Source organism: Protobothrops mucrosquamatus, unplaced genomic scaffold, assembly GCF_001527695.2.
Source record: "Protobothrops mucrosquamatus isolate PMUCROS unplaced genomic scaffold, P.Mucros_1.0 scaffold1796, whole genome shotgun sequence".
Classification (NCBI taxonomy): Eukaryota; Metazoa; Chordata; class Lepidosauria; order Squamata; family Viperidae; genus Protobothrops; species Protobothrops mucrosquamatus.
Window position 1 is genome coordinate 177,008 of NW_015387934.1, and position 22,629 is coordinate 199,636.

Here is a 22,629-nt window from a genome sequence, read left to right on the forward strand (position 1 = left end):
TCTTTTTTTGGATACAGATCACCATTAATCCCAGTAGGCTTTTGAATAGCTGATCTAATTTTCACATGAAAAAAATGGGAAAAGACAGCAAATAATTGTATTTCTTCAGGGAGATACAAATCAAGTGGTATAAGTGCTGAAATGCACTTGGAGAACTATCTCTTTATACCATTCTTACTTTCTCTGAGGCAGCAGAGAAGGAGATTCAGAATTGAGTTGTCTTGCCATGCTAAAATGAAATTTATACTGGATTAATGTCTGTGTAAGACATTCTGAAAAGATTGGAATTGTCATTCCTGTTTTAAAAGGATGACTGTACACAATTTTTTTTTATTGAGAGCTTCAGCAAAGTTTTTAAAAAGCCCTTTCATTTGACTAAAGGAAAGTTTAGTGTTTTCAAGATTTTGTATACTTGGTATCACCAATACAATAATAAACAAAACCTGAATTACTTTTAAGTAGCCTTAGAAAGATTGAGTAAATATCTGTTCCTTTGGTGAGTGAATTTTACCTTTGAATGCCATTTCTATGACAGGAGTTTGATCCAGATCAAGTTCTTGCCTCCTCCTTTGCAGGACAAGCTCTGGGTCTCGGTGAAGCAGTGAAAGTTCCTTATCCTGTCTTTGAGTCAAATCCTGATCATCTATATGTGGAAGGTTTGCCTGAAGGGATCCCCTTTCGAAGCCCAACCTGGTTTGGAATCCCACGCCTGGAAAGAATTGTGCGGGGCAGTGGAAAAATTAAATTCATTGTGAAGAAGTACGTGGATAGTTACTTTTTAATGAGTTTATTATTTTGTAGCATTCCTTGGATTTCATTTTTATTGTCCTGTGTCTGGTAGGTTTCTTAATTCAACAAGACATCCATTTAATTGTGACCTTAGCCCATATGTTCATAGAGATAGTTAATATGTTTTTTAATTTGGTTTGCTGAATCTTTGAGGCTAAGACACTTGGGGACATTGAAACTTACATTTTGAATGAGATACAGATTGTCGTTAGAAAGCTTTCCCATTAGCACAACAGATGCCAAAAGCATTTTTGATTATTATCAATTATTCATTTCAAAGTGTAAATAGGATTGAAGGACATAATACAGTCGTAATGTATTCTGAGCTCAAAATAATATATAAATATGGTTTGCTGTGGCACTGTACATTTCTGCTATTTAAAAATGGGTACAGTAGGTCAGGGGTCCCCAACACCTGGGCCGTGGCCCACTATCAGGTCATGGCTTATTTGGAACCAGGCCCCATGAGTGGTGGGCTGGTGTGCACGCACCTGCTGCTCACATGGCCCGGTTCTCCCCTCCTCCCCCACCGGGCCGCCAAGCCAGAAAGGTTGGAGACCACTGCAGTAGGTGATGTTTACAAAGTGTTGACTAATTGTTTCTTAATCCTAACAAAAGAGATCACTTCCTTCTAAGGTCCATTTTCCCTGCAAAATCTCCCCAAACATAATATAATTCCCTACAGTAATCCCATAGACGGGTAACTTATGTAACTTGAGTGATTGTGAAAATGCTTTAATAAAAATAAACTGTCTGATTTGTAGGCCAGAGCTTGTTACCTCATACTTGCCTCCAGAATTGGCTTGTAAAGTGAATATTTCAGGTAAGTGACTAAGAAGCTGTAATACTACAAAATGGAAAAATCTGGTGTTGAAAGAGGATATACGCATTTTAAAAATGAATGCAAAGAAAAGAGGCTTTCATTGTCTTAATATATTGCGCCATACATCATACTTTTGAAAGCAGTTCTGCTGAAATTTGTGGTGGCTGTTGAATCATATCTATTCTCTTTCCTACATAGTTTGCTATGTAACTTCAGATTTTGGATTAGCATTGATGATGTTATCTAATTTGGTAATGAAACATTTGCAAGAAAACAACCAAGCTTGGAGAGCATCAGGACCCCCACTGTTTGAGATTAGTATTACTTCTTTCTGTGATTTAGGATGCTGGTTAATTGAGACGCATCAATTGAGGGATGCTCCGTGGAAGAAATGTTTTTCAAAGTGTGTCCCTCTTTCTCTTGTTCTAGTAGAAAGATCGTTGGAATAAGCATGTTTTTTCTGTGATCAAGAAAACAACCTGAATACAAAAGTTTATCAGGTTTTAGGTGCTATAACAAATGGGAGTTTTAGCTTAGTTAGGAAAGAATGTTTTGTTTCATCAACATTTAGTGGCAAAATATCGTTGGTTTGGTGTTACATTATTTCTGGGATTTTATTATAGAAATGAAAAACAGGTTAGTTCTTTATTTTTTCCAGTAGACTTAAAGGATCTTATTTTATTCAAGGCTCCCTTGAATAATGCTCTGTTTCCATTCATCTCACTGCTATACCTCCCTATGTGCCCTTTGTCTAGGTCAGGGGTAGGCAACCTTGGCTCTTTTATGACTCGTGGACTTCAACTCCCAGAATTCCTGAGCCAGCATAGCTCAGCTTGGAAACCTCTCCCTTTTCCCTCAGCATGGCTGGCTCAGGAATTCTGGGAGTTGAAGTCCACAAGTCATAAAAGAGTCAAGGTTGCCTACCCCTGGTCTAGGTCATCATAAAATGCAACTTAATGGTAAACTCTTTATTAGAAAGGACAAAAAGCCATTTCTCCACCTATTAAATCTGCTGGCAAAAATGTAACATATTTATATTTTATTAATGATAAACAGTTTCCATATATAGTTGCCTAAATCATGCAAAAACAAATGATTTCTAATGTATACAAATAAACATCTCTGTAGGATCTCAGAGTCCCAGCAGCTCAAACTCTACACCAAGTCCTTTAAGCAACTCTAAAGTTCCAGAGATTGAAGTTACTGTAGATGAAGGTATGGAATTCCCCAGTTATTTCCCTTTAGAGATAACTGTTTAGGATTATGTAGGAAATAGGCCCACTTGGAAATTTTTATCAGAACACAACTCAAAATGGCCTGGATATTTTGTTGAAACTTTGAAAAAAGTCATTATTGGAACCAGGTTCTATGATGATCTTGGAGAATTTGAAACTTCTCATTTCAACAATCAAATATTCTGAATATCACTGCTTTTCTTTTCCCATCATTTAATCAGTCAGCTTGCTTGAACAAAGCAGTTGATGGGGCATTGTAGCTTTAAAAGCAATTATTTCTGCTTTTTAAATATATGACATTATTCAGTTGCAACTACTGTGAGAATAGTTTAGAGTAAATTGCCTCATGTGATATGTCTTTTACATTCTCAGATGAAGGTGTGCTATGCAGACTAAGTTTTTAGAAAAACTGGAAATTTTGACTGCACATTCAGGATATGCACTGTGAATTTGAAACTTAAAGCTAGTTCTAAAATGGAATGTATTTGTTATGTTTCAATATATTGTAGGTCCTGCAAATAAGGTATCAACCTCAGATGTTAAAACTAATCCTCAAACCAATGGATCCAATACAGGCTTTAAGCCAAGAGGAAGAGAATTTTCTTTTGGTAAGTTCATGAGAAAATTTTCTTTTATGTTAAATTAAGATGTCATGGTTCTGACAGATGAAACTCTTCAAAAGAACCTTGAGGCATTGTTTACCTTAAAGAATCTTTTATTTGAGAAGCATAACCGGCACTGCATAATCGAAGCCAAAAACTGAATTCCCCCACTGAGCACATAGTATCAAAGCACAATTCCCTCCTCCAATTAACAATCATAAATCACATTCCCCAATTAGCTTGAAAGAGGGCTTTCTCTCCAGTTCTCCAGCCCGCCAATTCCTTATCAGCTCTGGTTACAATAACCTTGTTTCTCGTGCTAGGTTTAATGTTGTTATGTCTAGCTGAACTCTCGTTCACCTCCCACCTCCCAGCATCATCTAACTCTAAAAGCAAAAGGTAAAAGATGACTACATTTCCATTAGTTGTCAATGCAAAAACATCTGATGTTAGCAGCGTTGACATAAGCTTCTTAATTTATTAGAATTGTTAATTAGAAAATGGGATATTTACATATCTACTAGGTTGTGCATTAATACATTCTACATATCTTCAGCTATCAATTCTACTTTGTAGCTCAGTAACTTAGATGTTGGTAGTTTCTTGGTAGTAAAAAACTTTTGACATTTTAAGGTCTGTAGCCAAAACATTAAATCAGTGAGGGAACGCACTAATAAGCAATGTAATTTTATTCCATATTATGTGTTCTGGAATCTATCAGAAACTGGTTTTGAAGAAATCCAACTGAGTAATCAGGGAAACAAAAATATAGTAGGATTGAATAAAATAATTTCCATTATATTTTGACAGAGGCCTGGAATGCCAAGATTACTGATTTGAAACAGAAAGTTGAAAATCTTTTTAATGAAAAATGTGGTAAGTGTTTTTTAATCTTATTAAATATAATATGCTTAGCACTTTAGAAAATTTTATTGAGAAAATAAATTCAGTAAAGCATCAACTATGTATGTAATTGAATTCCCATTTTCTGAAATGTTTGCCTAAATAAAATGGACTTAATGATGTAGAAAATAAAATTGAACAAGCCCCTAATATTCCCTGTGGAGGGAGTTCTCTATTGCTAAGAAGGCTCTGTCTCTTATTCGATCTAGCCTAACCACACAATGGTTAATACAATCATATTTCTGCAGCCTGATTCTCAAAGAATCAAATCTGTATTTGGCTATGTCACTTTGCATTGCAGATAAGAACTCTCATTAGATAATACTCTGCAAATCATCCCTTTCCACTTATATTTACTACTTAAAACATTACTACTTAGAACATTACTTTTTAAATATTTTATTTACTTAAATAAATAGAAGGAAAAAACAAAAATGAACAGAAAAAAAGAAAAGAAAAAGGGGAAAAGACCAAAACATTATACTTAAATGGCTCAGTCCTGAAATGGAGCCCATACGCTGCAGCATGATACAGAAACACTACAACAGTTTGTGATGCAACACTTTAAAACTTCCTAAATTTATAAGGGTAATATAAGGATCCATGGAGTATAATCCATTCAGAAGATTGATTCCTTAATAACAGGCTAACATAACCAAATCTTCTGAAATTTAAAAAAAAATGATTCCAAAAATGCCTATTGCTACAAATTGTCTTATTTGAAAATGATAGCTGCAGTTTAAAAAAGTAAATATATTTTGCCTATCTTCTGTGCAGTGTGCCTACCGTGTTTCTCCAAAAATAAGACCAACATACGCCCTAGCATGATTTTTCAGGATGCTTGTAATATAAGCCCTATCTCAAAAATAAACCCCAGTTAAGATCATCAGCCAGACAGACGCATTTAGTATGTCCGTTGCAATAATATTAATTTGTCTTTGTTTGCCCACAGCCGTGATGATCATATGCCTCCCCCCGTGCCTGTGCTTGCTATTAGTGCTGCTGCCGTGAGGTCAGGCAGGTAGAGGGACAGGGCGGGGATGGCATCACACTGCCAGGTGGGGGAGGTGGCACCACACTGAGGGGTGGGGTGGCGCCATGTGTCTCAGCCCCCGCTGTCCAATCTCGTTCTCCAGCTCTGCCACACACGTGGGATGAGCCTCTTACCACCCCACCTGCGATGGCCCCGGCGAACAGGAAGGGTGGGGAGCACCCATCTCCAAGAGGCAGCTGGGACTCCTCTATCCGCTGTGCCCGAGCCCAGCCCCAGAGCTGCCCCACGGGCCCGCACCTGCGCACCTCGGGGCCCCACAGCCAAGCCACTCCTGATTTAATGGTAGATTTAAAGGGAATAATATTTTGACCCCCAGACAAGATGAGTGCAAAAAGAAAGAGCTATTCCATCGAGTTCAAGAAAGGAATCATGGAGGATTCTTGCGGCAAGAATCTTACGGCTTTTTGCAAAGAGAAGAAGTTGGATCTCTGAATGATCCGAAAATGGCGAGCAGAGTACGATAACTTCAGTCAACAGGTGGACGAGGGAAATGCTAAGAAGCGCAAGTGTGGATCAGGTCAGCAACCATTATTTCCTGAACTGGAAGACATCATCTGTGAATGGATTGCTGACAGGAGAGCAAAGGCTTTGGTTGTGCGCAGGGCTGATATTCAAGCATTTGCCCTTGCAATGTCACCACAGTTAGAAATATCCCCAGAATTCAAAGCATCACAACACTGGCTGGATGGCTTCCTTCAGCGATATGAATTGTTTCTAAGAAGATCGACAACACTGTTCAAGCTGGAAGATACTGAACTTATTAAATGTGCACTTGCATTCAAGTCCTTTGTTGATGGCATCGACTTTTCTAAATACCAACACTCAACATGATTACTATGGATGAAACTGCTATGGGCCAAGGATCTCAAGCGACAGAGGGGTGCCTCGTCAATCTACATTCCCTGCACTGGTTACGAAAGTGCACGTGTTATCTGTATTTTAGCAATTTGTCTGGATAGAAAGAAAGCCCCACCTCTAATCATCATTAAGGGCAAGAAAGATAAGCTTGAACGTGTTTCAGGCATTTATGTTCTTGAAACCGAAAAGGCCTGGTGCACACAAGCAGTTATAAGGAAGTGGGTCGATTTAATGCTGCCACTAGTTTTGCGAGGTGCCAAAGAGGTCTGCTAGTTTGCGATTCAGCCAGCACTCACCGCGCTAAAGACATGAAGAACTTGCAGAAAGAAGAATAGATCAAATAATGATTCCCACAGGAATGGCTGCCTATCTCCAGACTCTTGATATTGCAATAAACAGGCCATTCAAGGACCATTTGCACATGGAAATCAATGACTACATTGAAAATAGAATGGAGAGAAATCAGCATGGAAACTTTGTGAAACCTACCCTGCCAGAGGTTGTCGCTTGGGTGAAGAATTCATGGGATAAAATCACTGACAGCTGTGTTACCAATGCACTACAGCAGGCCACATGGACAAGAAGTGCTCGTTTAAGGAGAGCTCTATTGCTGGATATGAGAGATTGGGGCCAATGGTTCTACAGGAAATGGAGTCGCAAGAAATTCAGACCAGAATTTGGGGTTTAGAGAGTTATGACGATGTTCCAGAAGAAGGTGACATGACTATATCTGAATAAATGTAGATTGTTGTATGGTACGTAAGGGGTGCTGTGCTCGCTCTCCTTGCCCAGGCTGGGCTTCTCGGGCTGGGTGGCGGGGCTGAAGGGTGGCAGAGCTCCTGCTGGACAGGGCTGCTGTTGCTGGTGCTGCCCGCTGCAAGACGAGGTGAGGCAAGGCAGGTGGCGGGGTGGGGGTAGCCTAGCTGCAGAGCTCCGAGGTATCGCGGGTGCAGGGCATGTGGGGCAGCTCCCGGGCTGGGCTTGGGCGGGGTGAAGTGGCGAGATGAGTCCCGGCTGCCTCTTGAGGACGGGAGCTCCCCACCCTTCTCGTTCTCCGGGGCCATCCCGGGTGGGGCAGCGGGGAGGAGGCTCGCCCCACGTGTGCAGCGGAGCTGGAGGACAAGATTGGATGGCAGAAGCTGAGCATGCAGGGGCCATGGTTGGCACCACCTGCCTCGCCTCGTGATATGGCTCCACCCCTGCCCCACCACCTGCCTTGCCTCGTGGCAGCACCAGAAACAAACAGGCATGGGGGGAGGCACACAATACGGACTGTCACGGGCCGCCTGCCCCATCACAGACATGGGCAAGTAAAGACAGACATTGGGATGGGGTGAGCAGGTGACTACCTGGCTGCTTGGAGGGTCGGCCTGGTGGTTGCAACGCTTGGACTCATCTGTGCTGTGTGGGCTGCACAGCCCCAAAGTGCGCTGGCCAAGGGGCCGGCAGTCTGCAGCTGCTGCCGAACACCATTGGTCCCCGCATGCTAGTCGCCTCCTCTACAATAAGACATCACCTGAAAATAAGCTCTAATGGGTCTTTTGGAGCAAAAATTAATGTAAGACCCTTATTTTCGGGGAAACACAGTACCTTGATATTGGAATAGAAATAATCTGTGATGGATGAATCATATCTTTAATTCAAGCATTATTATCCTGCTGTTAGCTGAAACAGTTCTGAAATTGCTTCATGAAACATTCTTTGATTCACCCATTGTGTGGCTCAAACCTACCAAACAGACGTGGAAAACCTATTAAATGAAAAACAAATCACTCACACATATCACTTTATTCTAGGGGAAGCTCTCGGACTGACAGAACCTGTTAAAGTTCCTTTTGCGCTCTTTGAATCTTATCCTGAAGATTTTTATGTTGAAGGCCTTCCTGAGGGAGTGCCATTCCGTCGCCCATCCACTTTTGGCATTCCAAGATTGGAAAAAATCCTCCGAAACAAAGCTAAGATAAAATTTATCATTAAAAAGTAAGCCAGATGTAATGCATACCACATGAGTGGCCTTTCTATAAAACGTAAAATAAAGCTGGGATTCGGATTAGTCAATTACAGGATTCCTTAAACAGTTGTGTTTTAATATATGAAGGGTTGAACCTTAGACCTTCCTAAGAGAGCAGAAGTGTCCAAATAATCAAATAACATTGAATTATACTCCTCAAAAGAAGAAAGGATTCAATTTTACAAGTATGTGAACATTTATTTCCTTATTTTTTTATTAGAAATAATAGGCAGACTCACCTTTTGAAACATTGGAAAAGAGCTTTATCACTATTCAGACTACACAGATATGAGGAAACTAGATTGAATATGCCAAAATTCCTCTTAATGTGTGGCTATCTATTTGTGACATTAGATCATCTGAAGATACATGGTAGTTTGAATACATTCTATTTTATTTATAGCTTCCCAAAAAAGCTACAGGTACTGCTATATGAACTTCCTGAGTAAACTAGTAAAATAAGAGACTTTAATTGCTTTCATTTCTCTATAAATGAATGCAGAATTATCTGAATTAATTAAATGTAAGATGCCAAATAGAATATCATTAATGATTTTTTTCCAGTTAATACATGCTAAATATAAGCAGCAATATGCTAAATTGACTGAGCGGCATGGTCGCCTCCGACTCCGAAGGTTGAGAGTTCAATTTCAGATAGCAGCAGACTACAAAGAAGAAATATCTGCTGCAAACTCCATGTGGCGTCAAGAAGGGCATCTGACCAGTAAATGCTCAGCTCCAACCAGTTGCCCCGACTCTACCCCGAATTAAGGGGTTACAGGGTTGTAAAAAGGGAGGATAGGAAATTGACTACAGGCTGTATATTGAGAAGAACATTACTGATATTGTAGTCTGTTGGATGCTGATGGTGACTAGAACCACCCTCTGGGCATTCTTGGCAATCAATTGGATATTCTGAAACTTCATTGAGATTTTGTTTCCAGGCCTGGGCTATAGGATGTTTGAGGAGCCCCTGCTAGTTGTTTTCCTGGATATTATTTATGTGGTTTTGTCTAGGCAATCGTGGTCCTTTTAAATTAGTATTCTTTTGAATTTCTGTAAGCCACCCAGAGTCTTTTGAGAGTTCGGTGGCCTCAAAATCCAATAAAATAAATAATAAAATCCCCTTCTTTCTCCTTCTCTTCTTCCTTCTCTTCACCCATTAGGATTTTGGAGGAGGTACCAAATTCTCTTGAGCAATATCTGAAAGAATTTAATAGAAGGATTTTAAAAATTAAGCTATGAGTCATCTTGGAATCCTAGGGTGGCCACCCTCACTCCCGTCTCATGTTTTCCCTTGAATGTCTTGACCAACTCTTACCAAAATAGTATTGAGTTCACTAGAATTTAGGCCATATTTAGTGAAACCACATCGCATTTCTGAACCCAGCTAGACTGAACACCTGCTCACTGTTTTTCCATGTAACGTTTATCCAGCCCTTCTGTAGTTGCCCAGAAGAATGAGGATGAAACAAAACCAGGCATTGAACGGGTAATCCACACTTTCATTCTGGGGTGATAGCATTAAATGAGAAGCAGGAAAGCGGCTTTTAACTGGGAGGGTTTGGATCTATATGAGCTGAGAGATCCTCAAAAGTCTATTGAATTGGAGAAATAAATTCAACTTGGTATCGGTATAGTATTCTAATGGGTGCTCTTAAATCCATTCAAAAATCAAAAGTAGCTTGTGCTTCTTTAATGTAAAGGGAAGTAGGCAAAAAAAAACCCCATTTCTCCCTTCTTTATGGAATCATGCAGTTTTCTGAATTTTCTGAATTCAAATATGGTGTGGTTCCAGGGAAAACTGAGATTCATTAAAATTAAATAAAATATTGGCGTTGTGCATTCTTCCACATCCTAATGCTTCCAAATGTGTTGGATTCCATTCCATAATACAGTTGTCTGTAGGGCTTTAGTTGGAGTTCCAACACTGGTGATAGGCTTCAAATTAGATGACATGGAAATTTTTGTCTAATCCATCTTTATTTTTAGCCCCCCCCTTTTTTTTGGGGGGGAGGGAATTCCTTTTTAGTTACTTCTTGCTATAATATCATTAGGAATTCAATTTCTGTTTTTGACAGAGTGCCTGAGATTACAATGAAATTCTCTGTTTAGGATGCCCACAGAGCAACTGAAGTGTTCTCTGAGTTTTGCTTTAATCTTTGGCTCAAGGGTTACCTGGCATCTCTGAGCCTCTGTGACTGGGGCAGGGTTTGAAAAGGAAACAGGAATTAATGTGTTGAGGCAATAATTATTCTTGCTACCCTGTAATCACATTTAATATGCCACCCTTGTGACGCTTACATTGAGCTGCTTGTAATTTCTTTGCCCTTGCTTGTTGATTTTGCTTCTTTATTTATTTATGCCAAATCTTAAATGTGTTTCTCGGCAGGCCTGAAATGTTTGAGGCAGCAATTAAAGAAAATGCTACTGCTATTCCAAGTCCTCAAAGTGAGTTTCACTTCTTCTGCTTTGGCGGTAATTCTCTTGCACCATAAGTTCACAGCTATGTTGTTTCTTCTCAGGAATTGGATGTTTTTAAAGAGTGACATAAATAAATCTATAGTTTTGGGAAGAGTCCCTCTCTGACCACAGGGCCAATCTGTTTTCAATCTCAGGTAGTACTCAAGTTACAGTGGTAATTGGGACCAGAATTCCTGTTGCTAAGTGATTGGTCAAAGCGTGATGTCACGTGAATGCATCACTTAGTTAAGAACAGTCCATCAGTCCCTGTTGTTATCATTAACCAAATCCTACCAATTGTTAGGCAAGGAATCACCCCAATCTAAGTCTTTCCCAGTTTGGTCTCTCCCAACCGTGACTCTCAGTAAGGTAAGGCAGGGCTTTTCAACCTTTTCACCCATTGTACCACTTTTAGGATATAGCAATATCCGAGTACCACCAGTCGCCTAGCAAGGTGTCAAAAACTTGATGCCCCCCACAAAAAGGAAAAATGTGATGAAGTACAGGTAGTCCTTGACTTACAACAGTTCGCTTAGTGACTGTTCTAAGTTACAATGGCACTGAAAAAAGTGCCCCCCAAGCCACAGCCGAGCAAGACACCTGCCTGCCCACCCAGTGGCGCTCTTCCTCCTGTTCGAGGTTTTCATTGTTGTGAGCATTTCTGTTGAGGATTGGCAGCGGGGGTGGGGTGGGGTGGGGGTGTGTTTGGTTTTTATTCCCCCCATCTGCTGGGTGGTTGCAGCAGGTTTTGGTCACTTCACATGATCCTGGACACTGTGACTGTCATAAATATGAATAAATTGACAAGCATCTGAATGTAAATCACAAGACCCTGGAGATGCTGCAACATTCCAGCTGATTGACGCTTCTTCTGGGCTTAGCAGAAGTGCCAGGATCAGCGCTGAGCTCCAGCTGGAGCCTGGCGCTTCCGTTGAGCCCTGATAGCCCCGAAGAAGCGCTGCAGCTCCAGCCATCTCTCGCTCAGGCTTGTGCGGTGCTGCCATCGGTTCAGCTCATTCCCCTCCCCCGCTACCACTTTTCTAGGATGGTCGCGTACCACCTGCCAGGTGCCAATGTAACACAGGTGGTACCCATACCACTGGTTGAAAAGCCTTGAGGTAAGGGACTGCCTCCAACTCCCCCATCCACTGTCTGTCTCCATCTCTGCCAAGGTAGCTGCTGTCTGTATGCGGCTTTCTTCCCAAGGCCCCTTGTTGTCCAAATCGTATGTACCTTTCTCATGAAGCTTTTGGAAACTGCACATGATTTGGACAAGCCTGCACATGGTCTCGGGAAGAAGGCTTGGCGTATGCCAACAGCTGCCTCTTTAAAAACCAGGCTGGGCGTACCTCATTAGCGGTGGAAGGAAGAAGATGGCAAAGGTCAGCTGGGAGGTGGCAGGTCCAGCAGAGCCCAGGACCATGGAGATGGCACAGTTGCAAGAGCAACCAAAAAGGCAGAAATAGAGGGAGTGTCCCTGGCTTTGTAAATGCAGGTGGGCTGCCAAGCACCTGAATTTTGATTGTGTGACTTTGGGACATAACTACCATTTATTCAGCACTGCTGTAACTTTGAATGGTCACTGAATGAATGGTTAAGTGAGGACTACTTCTATATCTTGTGAGAGGCCTCCATATTTGATACTGAGCTCCCACAATAAAAAGAATACATTCATTAAGTAATATCTCCATTTCCTATGTATCGTGGTGTTCTGTCCGTAGAAAACCAGATTTCAATAGACAAGCACAAAAACTGGCAGTGGGCACTGCACATCTGAGCCGACCAGTAGCATTTCAGTCAGATTCTTGATCCAAAATGGATCTGCAGCTACAAGGAAATAGCTACAACATCAGCTGTGGTTTACTGAGATTTTGCTTCATTATTTATCCCAATGTTTCTCAACCTTGACCATTTTAAGGCATGTTGGACTTCAACTCCCAGAATTCCACAGCCAGCATTGCTGGCTGTGGAATTCTGGGAGTTGAAGTCCACATGCCTTAAAATTGTCAAGATTGAGAAACACTGATTTATCCAGTTCTCTAGCTGCCATTCCGTATGCTGGTCTGTATTTCTTTTCTAGTGTTTTTAAAATTCAAAAGCTGCAGATCTTTGTAGCACTTTTGCCCTTTTGTAGTAGGAAACAAGTTTTGATCTGGTTCTAGTTGCAGCTGTCAGCTTTCATCTAATCTAATGCAGTCTAATTCTTGCGTAGTCGGTCAGTCTCTCTCTCTGGTTTATTCTTTAAACTTTTCACTCTGCATTTTCATTATTAAAGACGAGAATGGGGTTTATTTGAAAGGTTTTGAGCTAATGTTTTGCCTCTGCATTTTTTCCAAGGAAGAACCAGCTTATGTAATACTGTGATAAATGCTGTAAGTGTGCCTGACCCGGTGGTGAACACAGCTGCTGGAGTAGAAGACCTTAACATCATCCAAGTGACAATACCAGGTACCCTACCCACTTTCTAGTGTTCAGAGGTTTTAAAAGCTGTTGAGTAACGCTGTTTAAAATTCAATTTACATTTTTTGTTCTAACTCAAAAGCACCATCACCTTTTTAAAAAGAAGTAAGGGCAGTGAATGGTATTTAGAACATTATTTTCCTTTGGATGTAAAATAGGCTCATATGTGCTTTAGGCTAACCATAAAGCAGAATCAGCTGCTAGCAACAGTTTACCTAGACCAGTGGTTCTCAACCTGTGGGTCGGGACCCCATTTGGGGTCAATCGACCATTTCATGGGGGTCGCCAAGCAAGGCTGTCCGCCATTTTTCCCCTTTTCCGGCGGGTGCCTTACCTCCCTTGGGCTGGGCCAGCTGGTGGTCGGCCTGCTCCGTCTCTGCCGCTTGCCAGCTACGCCTCGGCCGGCGCAGGGGGCGGAACCACGCATGCGCGGCGCTCCCGGGCAGGGAAAGTCCTCGACTTACGACCGATTGGGTAGTCCTCGACTTAAACCGGTTTAGTCCTCGACTTATGACCGGTTTAGTCCTCGACTTATGACCGGTTTAGTCCTCGACTTACGACCGGTTGGGGTCGCGGCATTAAAAAGGTTGAGAACCACTGACCTAGACTAAGAAAACGGACTTACAACACATGGCTGAAGTTACAGCCATTGCAATGCCTCTACGGTCATGTGATTAAAATTTGATGCACCAACTCCCCAGCTGCCTATCCCCCCCCCCAATGTCCTTTTGGTTGTCCTGCACCCTGACTTGTGGGTGGGCAAGCAGTCCCAGAAATGCACTTGCCATTGCCCAGCAAGTGCCAGCGAGGATTCATTCACTCAATTGTCTTAACCCAGCCCCAGTCCCCCACCAGCAGGCAACAAATAAGCATTTGTTCACTCCTGAGCCTGCCACAGCAAGCATTCCTTCACTCATCTGTCTTCTCTTCCCATTTCCCACACTAATCTTTACATTTTGCACCCAGCTGCAGCCAAAGCAGAAGAGGTTCACTACCTTTGCCGTTTCCTTTTTAGACCCACTTTCTTCCACAAATATTTCCTATATGTGACTAAAGCTGTGCTCGGTTACAAAGGTTTACACTACTTTTGCTGACTCCTTTTTGAACCCACATTCTCCCAGCAAATGTTTCCTACATGTGCTGGGTTAGAAAGCTGCCTTGCGTAAGAAACATTCGTGGCAGAAGTTGGATCCGAAAAGGTGACAGCAAAGACTGTGAGCCACTTCTGCTTTGGGTGTGGCCGGCTGCAAAAGGTGAAAGGAAAGGTTGTTGTGGTGAACTAGAGTGGTGTGCTTCTATTTTTTTTGTCTTTCGCAGGGTGCAGGGAATGGTGAGAGTAATAATTGCTCCTGCTTAGATGCCCAGTTCAATGCCCATTGGAACATTCTGTCTGTAAGCAAACTTTAGGAGAAAGGGGAGACATGGGACAAATTATTTTTGCTTTTATTTTGTTTTTGTTTTGGGTATTGGTATATGTATGATGTCAGGCACTGGTTGGAAATTAGGATTGAGATGTTTTGCTTTTCCTATTGAGGGCAGTTTTGTTCGTGTTTTTGTTGTTATAAGGACACACCTAAGGCTTAAGCTTACCCTGTTTGCTCTGATTTCCAGTGCAAAACAGTAGGACATCTGCCAGTTTAGCAGTGAAGAGGATACATTNCTCCCAAGTTGCGGGCCCTCTCTGAGGGGGCCAAAATTTCGCCCCCTATAGTCAGCGATGGGGTCAGCTGACTATGCCGAGGCGCCGGCAGCCACAGCCACTCAGTCTTGGAAGGGTTGAGCCTGAGTCTGTTCCTCCCCATCCAGACCCGTACGGCCTCCAGGCAACGGGTCATCACGTCAAGGGCATCGTTGGGGTGTTTCTGTGTTTCTGGTCTTCCTTCTCTCCATTTCTTCAAGCCCCAAAGAGGAAATCACCTAGGCCAGGATTAAAGCATCATCCACTACCAGAAGATAGAGCAATCTCAAATAGTTCCCCTTGGACTGATCATTAGGTTGTCTTAAGTCTTTAAAAGTCATAAAAAACCCCATACAATTACAGTGATTGCATCTTTACATTTTGCAGATGACGATGAGAGAACCTCCAAAGTAGAGAAGGCCCGGCAGCTGAGAGAGCAAGTGAATGATCTCTTCAGTCGAAAATTTGGTTTGTGCATTTCCTCTACAGAAAGTCAAAATAATTCCCTTCTAGCCTTCTCGGCCTTTGAATCCATTGTTGTGCTACTCAGGGCAGCTGAAACAGCAAAACAATCTTTCTCCGTTTTCGAAGTGGGGGAAATGTGTAAACAAACAAGGACTTCATTCTTGTGTTTTGTTTTTAAGCAGCTGTGGATCTGTGTCCATGTGAATGGAAAAACATATGCTCTGTGGTAAAGAATAGTTTCCTCCTAGTTACAAAAGCAATCGGTTTTAGAGACAGTTAGGTGGATTTATGTGGGATCAGGTGTATTTCTTATCAAAATCACTGCCCAAAATGGCAGATGGGTCTGTGCTTGAACCTACTGATAAAATGGAGGGTGGCAATGAAACCACAGATGAAACATTGACCAGAGTGAGGCATTCAGGATTGCTTGCTTGTATCTATGAGGAACTGTGCAGTGGTAACATGATTTTCTTCTAAGCTGCTACGTGAGAAATTCTAACATTCAGTTTTTAACTCTCCTCCCTTTTCCTTCACAAAATGATGCTCACGGCCAGCTGCCTTCTAGTTCACTGCCCACACATTTCAACTGCACTTGCTGCTGTCTCACCCCTACATTGAATCCCACCTACAGAGCAAGAGCTACCCACCAGGAAGCACCTGGTGCTACTGTGGCAGCTCAGGGCTCTTGCTCTCTTTTGCAATGATTTCCCCATCCCAATTTGCTTTATTATTAGCTTGGTTACTTTTAACACTTTGGAAAACAGAAGTAAAGCTGAAGCACTAGTATCAAAATAATTTTTTAAGACTGTAGCTAGGTTTTCTTAGCTCTTAAAAGAAATCCTAACCCAACTTGTGTAAAACAGCAATCGAAGAAAACAGCCACAAATCTCCAGCAGAACTATTATCACAGTGCAAATAAAAAAATGAAGATTAAAGCTTTGGGGAATAAAAAGGAATAGACCCGGGGTTAGGAAAGAGGCACCAGGCAAAAAGCACTTTGGGGAGGATATGCCAGAGCTGGGGAGACATTTCCCTCGCAGCCATTGGCCATTCCAAACGGAACAGGACTTCCATCCGACAGTCCTGTTCGGCACAGGAGAAGAAAATCCTTCGAAATACAGTGTATAATTAAGATAGGGTGTTGTTTGACACAAAGTGTACATAATTTAAAAGATTTTGATCTTTCATAATATGAGCTGTGATAACTACATTTTTAAAAGCAAGTGTTCCTCTAAACAAAAATAAAAATTGCTGAGAAGCAAATAGTAGACAGAAGTTCTTGCTTTCATTTCCTGATCCTGAAGTTCAAAAACATAAAAACATTTCTTTGACTGTCACGATAGAAACAACGTGTGCATGATGATTTGATCAAGATTTAAATATTTTTTAAATTATTAATAGGTCATGTGAGGGTTTTTTTTAAAAAAAAAGCCACACTATTACTACCTTGAATGAACAAAGTAGGTAATTAAAGGAATATTTGGTTCCTTGTTATGTAAAAATAGTCATTTGAAGTTTTTTCTCACAATATTGTTCTTTCTCATAACTACTATGCAGTTATATTTCAAATATGTTATTTATTCCTCGTGCATTTTTATCATCTTGTTCCCAAGGAATTATGTACACATTTCAAGAAGTACAAGTAGTCCTCCACTTACAACATTTTATTTAGTGACTGTTTGAAGTTACAGTAGCACTAAAAAAAGTGACTTATGACCATTTTTCACACTTATGACTGTTGCAGCGTCCACATGATCACGAGATTTACATGCTTGACAACTGGTTCATATTTATGACAGTTGCAATGTCACAGGGTCATGTGACCATCTTTTGCAACCTGACAAGCAAAGTCAATGGGGAAGCCAGATTCACTTAATAACCATGTTACCAATTTAACAACTGCAGTGATTCATTTAACAAATGTGGCAAGAAAAGTTGTAAAATGGGGCAAAACTCACTTAACAAATTTCTCACTTAGCAACATAAATTCTGGGCTCAATTGTGATCATAAGTTGAGGACTACCCATACCTCTGAACCCAGAATCCTTTACTTGCCATCTTTGTTAAGCTCCCTTTTCTCTTCTGTAGGGGAAGCCATTGGCATGGGATACCCTGTGAAAGTCCCATACCGAAAAATCACTGTCAACCCTGGCTGTGTGGTGGTGGATGGGATGCCCCCTGGTGTATCTTTTAAAGCTCCCAGCTATCTTGAAATCAGTTCCATGAGGAAGATTCTGGATTCCGCGGAGTTTATTAAATTTACTGTCATTAGGTATGTGACTTTCAGCAATACAGTATTTAGTGTACATAATTTAGTTGTGTGTTGAAAGAAACTGTTGCAGATCTGGGTGTTGGGTTGGGCCCGCAACACCCTCACAGCTGGGAAAAGCCAGCCCTCTTTCCAGTGTCAGGCAGGGTGTTAAGAGTGCCCACCTTGTCTTCTAGCCTCGATTGCATTCAGTACCACAGGCTTCTACCGAACTCTTGAAAGAGGATGTGGTGACTGCATAGGCAATTGGCCCACGGTCAAACAGATCTAAGAAGTGTTGAAAGATCAGGCGGGAAGGTTCTCTATATTGAGGCTTGGCCTGGAGATGAACAGTTTGTTTCTGCCTCTTCCCTGGAAGTTCACATTCTTAGGCATTACAGGTAGTCCTCAACTTACACCCATTCATTGAGTGACCATTTGAGGTTAAAACGGCACTGAAAAAAGTGACCTACAACCACTTCTTGCACTTATGACTGTTGCAGCATCCCCACAGACACGTGATCAAAATTCAGAGACTTGGCATGTATTTAGGACAATTGCAGTGTCCTAGGGCCACATCATCGCCATTTTTGACCTTCCCAGAAGGCTTCTGGCAAGCAAAGTCAATTGGGGGGGGGAGGAACCAGATTCTCTTAATGACCATATGATTCGTATAACAACTACAATGTTTAGCTTAGTGACCGGGGCAAAAAGGTCATAAAATTGGGCACAACTAAAAATTGCTTTGCTTAGCAATGGAAATTCTAGTCCCAGTTGTGGTCATAAGTTGAGAATTGCCTGTAATTTCTAACTACTTTAAATAATGCAGAATTGGAAGTTCAACTCTTTGGTAATAATGGTTAAAATGCTTTATAGTTATCAGGCTTTTTATAACCCATCTTGAAGAGAATATAGTAAGAATTTGGGTGACCGTTTCTTCTCTCATCCCCATTTAAGACAAAGGACAACTGATTTGAGGAGATATTTTCAGTAGCAGAGATAAGTATTTTGTTCCTTGAGATTTGTCCTGGATAGAGACAGAAATAGAATTTTGGAATGCTTGCGATCGGGCATTCAAATATAGTAAAGAAAAAAAAAGGATAAATATAGGTAAAGTATTAGGTATTGAAAGAAATATGCTAAAAGTGGAAGAATTAAACAGAATTCAATAAAGCAGGAAATACAATGATTATTAGTTTGAACTGGGTGTGAAAGTACAAAACTACGGTTGTGTATTTTTTATGTTGAATATTTCTTATTGGACTTGCTGAATGGTTTAGGAATTATAGAATTGGTAGAGCACAGTTGAAGTTTCTAGATTCCATTAATTGAACTATTTGTTGCATTTATATCCCGCCTTTCCTCCAGGAGCTCAAGGCCGTCTACATTATCCCCCTTCAATTTTATACTTGCAACAACCCTGTAAGGTAGGTTAGGCTAAAAGTCACCCAGGGTATTTTATGTCGGAGCAGAGATAGGAACCTGGGTGTCCACATTCCTAGTCCCACACACTAACCACTCTTCCACACTCTGATTGGTGGCTGGGTATGAGTTACAGTCAGACATATTTGGAGGGCATCAGGTTGAGGAAGCCTGCATTAAAGTAACATAGAAGAAGAAAATCACACGGTTTTTGAAGCTTAAGAGGGCTTATATTGGTTCTAAAAATCAGACACTTAAAATCTTTCCTGGAAGTCATCAGTGGAAATTTGGATTAAATAAATTATTTCTGCGTATTGAAATATTACATTGTTTTCCAACAGACCATTCCCCGGACTTGTAATGAACAACCGTAAGTATTTCATTAACAGAATAAATCTTTATAACCATTTTATTAATTGCATTAACCCGTTTCACTAAAAGTGACGCTGGGCAATGTACAAACAGCTATGCATTTATGTGGTCAGTTTAGAGGTCTTTTCTGCTGTTTTACCCATTTTAAAAATAATCCATCATTGCCTGGATACAACACAATACGTCACATAGCAATTCAGCAATATACTGAAGGATAAATTTCTCAACAATTCTTTACCTCTACTTGTTTTTCATTTTGGTTTGGCTGCATCATTATGTACAGTGCAACCCTACATATTATTTTAGTGAAATCTCTAATCTTTTCCAAATAAGCTTCTAAATTGTAGGTGGTTCTGATGTATTCGAAAATGTTATTGCTGAAAAGGGAAGTGATTTTTATAAACTCAAATTTTATACAGTCAGCATCATTGTTCTGTGTTTTTCCTGTCTGACTGCCAAAACATTTTAACAGTTTGCACACTGAAACTGAATAATACTGTATCTTTACGAATAACTCTCAGGTATTTCTCAGGGGCATTGCTTGATAAAAGATTAATTTTTATCCTGTTTCTTCTAGAAATTACCGAAAAAGCAGAAGCAGAAGTCCCAGCAGTCACTGTGCCAGCTCCTGAGCCGGTGGTACAAGGTAAATGTTAACAATTATATTCAGGGCTTAATAATTATCAGCATGATTTCTAAGGAAGCTTGTGCTCATTACATTTGAAGTTTCATGTGCTCATTATTATTATTATTATTATTATTATTATTATTATTATTATTATGTTAATTCAATGTATTCTAATTTTTATTTATGTTGGGAGTAGATAACAAAACCCTCCACTGCAGTATTGTGGTAGAAATAGAATGATGTAGTTTTAGATGCTCTTGTCTTATAAAAGAGGCTTTAGAGACTTCTGTATAGAGTAGAAACAGTCATTCAAAGGCTACAGTCATTGACAAGGCATGTTGATAAAAGTTGCTACCAATATAGAATTAATACAAATATCTGTATGTATTTTCTTCTAGAGCCAGTTGAAACGGACCAAATAGTACAAGTATCTGTGGAGGAAGGTAAGGATCTGTGACCTAATGAGAAGAAAGCACTTGCTATTTGAATAAGTATGCCATGTCCATGAAGCTAAAAATAAAGTAAAATCAGTTTTACATTCTTTGTAAAGAATCTTGCTAGCTTTTCTAATTATGAATCGGTGAACAAATATTAATATATGGGTTGGCTGGTATCCCATTTTTAAATTGTCACCTGTCTTAGGTTCAGTGTGTTTTGTGAATCATGTCCCATTTGCTGCTTTTCTTTTTTTAAGCTACTCTTTTGGAGCTTATCAAAATAGCAGTATTAGCATCAGGGAAACTTAGCAGCCCTTCTGAATTGTTAATCTTTGGAGAAACAGAATATAAGATCTCCATGTCTCTTGTTCTTCAGTGTCCTTAGTATTGTCTAAAAGCAGCCAAATACTCTTTGTCTCCACAGATTCGGTACAGACTGAAGAACACGCTCAAATAAAGCAAGAGCCAGATCCAACGTGGTAGACCTGACTTGCATTAGGGTAAAGGACAGTCATAACCGAAGCAGAGTGGTGGGTGGTGTTCAGATACTTTTCTAGGTAGGAGATGGACCCCGACTGTTGCGTTGAATGCAGAATCTATGATCTGACTTCCATTTATATTGGTCCTGTAACTACCGTGTGTAGATCACTTAACTTGGCAGAGTCCCTCTTACAATCTTTTTAAGTTGTGCTCCTTTTGTCCTTGGGTCACTTGCTTTGATTTATAGTCCTCCTGAATCTTTAGAGCAATCTTCCCCACCTAATGTCCTCCGTATGTTTTGGATGACATCCTCTCTGCCCATTGGCTTTGCTGGCGGGGGCTGATGGGTGTTGGAGTCCATGTCTGGAGGGCTTGAGATACCTAACAAAACCAAGTTAAACTGAATGAAATATGTACAGTATGCAAAAATAGCCATTATTTTCACAGGGCTTCTAGTAGCAGTTTATTTAACTTGAATCTCTGCCATTTTGTTTTTTTCTCCTTGATCTCCAATCAAAAGCAAAAACATCAAGGCTTGTGAAGAGTTTGTTGGGATGACTCTGGCCTGTGTAATATAATTGTATAAGAGATGTACCTTCTGTCTGTCCTATCCTAATGTCTGTGGAGATTCTCAATGATCATCCAGGTCATGGTTGTCCCAGAGATGCTTTTCAAAAGGCAACTGGACTTTTGTTTTTTGTTTTTTGAAAAAGTTTTGCTTCTCTTCTGAAGAAGCTTTTTGGATGAGAAATGAAACATTTTCAAAGAAAAAATAAAGTCCAAATGCCTTTTGAAAAGCACCTTTGGGACATCCTATCCTATCCTATCCTATCCTATCCTATCCTATCCCTCCCTCCCTTCCTTCCTTCCTTCCTTCCTTCCTTCCTTCCTTCCTTCCTTCCTTCCTTCCTTCCTCCCTCCCTCCCTCCCTCCCTCCCTTCCTTCCTTCCTCCCTCCCTTCCTTCCTTCCTTCCTTCCTTCCTTCCAATCTCTACTTGGGTCAAAGGTCTTGGGAATTGTTACAAAACAGAGACATCTTTAGTCCCAGCCCCAATTGAGAAAAAAGGCTGAACACCTAGCTCACAATTATTAGTTTTTTTGCTTTTGCTAATAAAAATCAGCAGGGATTAGCAAATAAATCTGCCTCCCAGGTGAATAGCCCTTAGATCCATTTTGCCTTTTTTTCCTTGAAGAAGGATGTCCACCATAGTTCAGGTTAATTTAAACTAGGAGGGAGGGAGTTGAAATTTGTCCAGTTTTAATTTCTCTTTCTCCTTAATGGCTAATTGGATAATAGTATCTGTATATTTGAAATAATTTTTTCCTATGATATATCTCTCAACTCATATGTTTTTAATAAATAAATAAAAATGGTTTCCTGAGCTGCAGTTTCATTTGAACATATAAAGATTATGAGGGTGGGATCCATTTCATCGTATAGTGGGAAGCTTGAGGCGGGGCTGCTTATGGGGATAGTAAGGCCAGTGGCTGTGACCTGTCCTGCCCTCCATCCCACAGATTCACCCCAGCGGAGGCTTACCCTGCTCAGCTGCTGCCAGTAAGGAGACACTGGGCTTCCTTGTAGAATTGGCATCTTGCTGCTTGCTCATGAGGCACTTAACTTTGCTGGGGTGCAGAATTTTCAGGATAGGGAACTGTGCCCCATTTCCTGACACCTGTGTTGGCTAAAGAAGAATCAGT

At 40.8% G+C, this 22,629-nt stretch overlaps 1 protein-coding gene across 1 annotated transcript in view; it reads left to right on the top strand.

The window, feature by feature from the left end:
* GTF2I (general transcription factor IIi) overlaps positions 1–21,554 on the top strand; it is a 65,383-nt gene extending 43,829 nt beyond the window's left edge. Inside the window, exons 22-32 of the mRNA XM_029285512.1 lie at positions 3,357–3,455; positions 4,260–4,325; positions 8,061–8,244; positions 10,668–10,726; positions 13,076–13,186; positions 15,264–15,344; positions 17,430–17,613; positions 19,353–19,381; positions 19,961–20,029; positions 20,410–20,454; positions 20,873–21,554. Of these exons, the coding sequence (XP_029141345.1) occupies positions 3,357–3,455; positions 4,260–4,325; positions 8,061–8,244; positions 10,668–10,726; positions 13,076–13,186; positions 15,264–15,344; positions 17,430–17,613; positions 19,353–19,381; positions 19,961–20,029; positions 20,410–20,454; positions 20,873–20,931 (986 nt within the window). The 3' untranslated portion in view covers positions 20,932–21,554. The remainder of the gene's footprint in view (positions 1–3,356; positions 3,456–4,259; positions 4,326–8,060; positions 8,245–10,667; positions 10,727–13,075; positions 13,187–15,263; positions 15,345–17,429; positions 17,614–19,352; positions 19,382–19,960; positions 20,030–20,409; positions 20,455–20,872) is intronic.
* Positions 21,555–22,629: the final 1,075 nt, after the last annotated feature.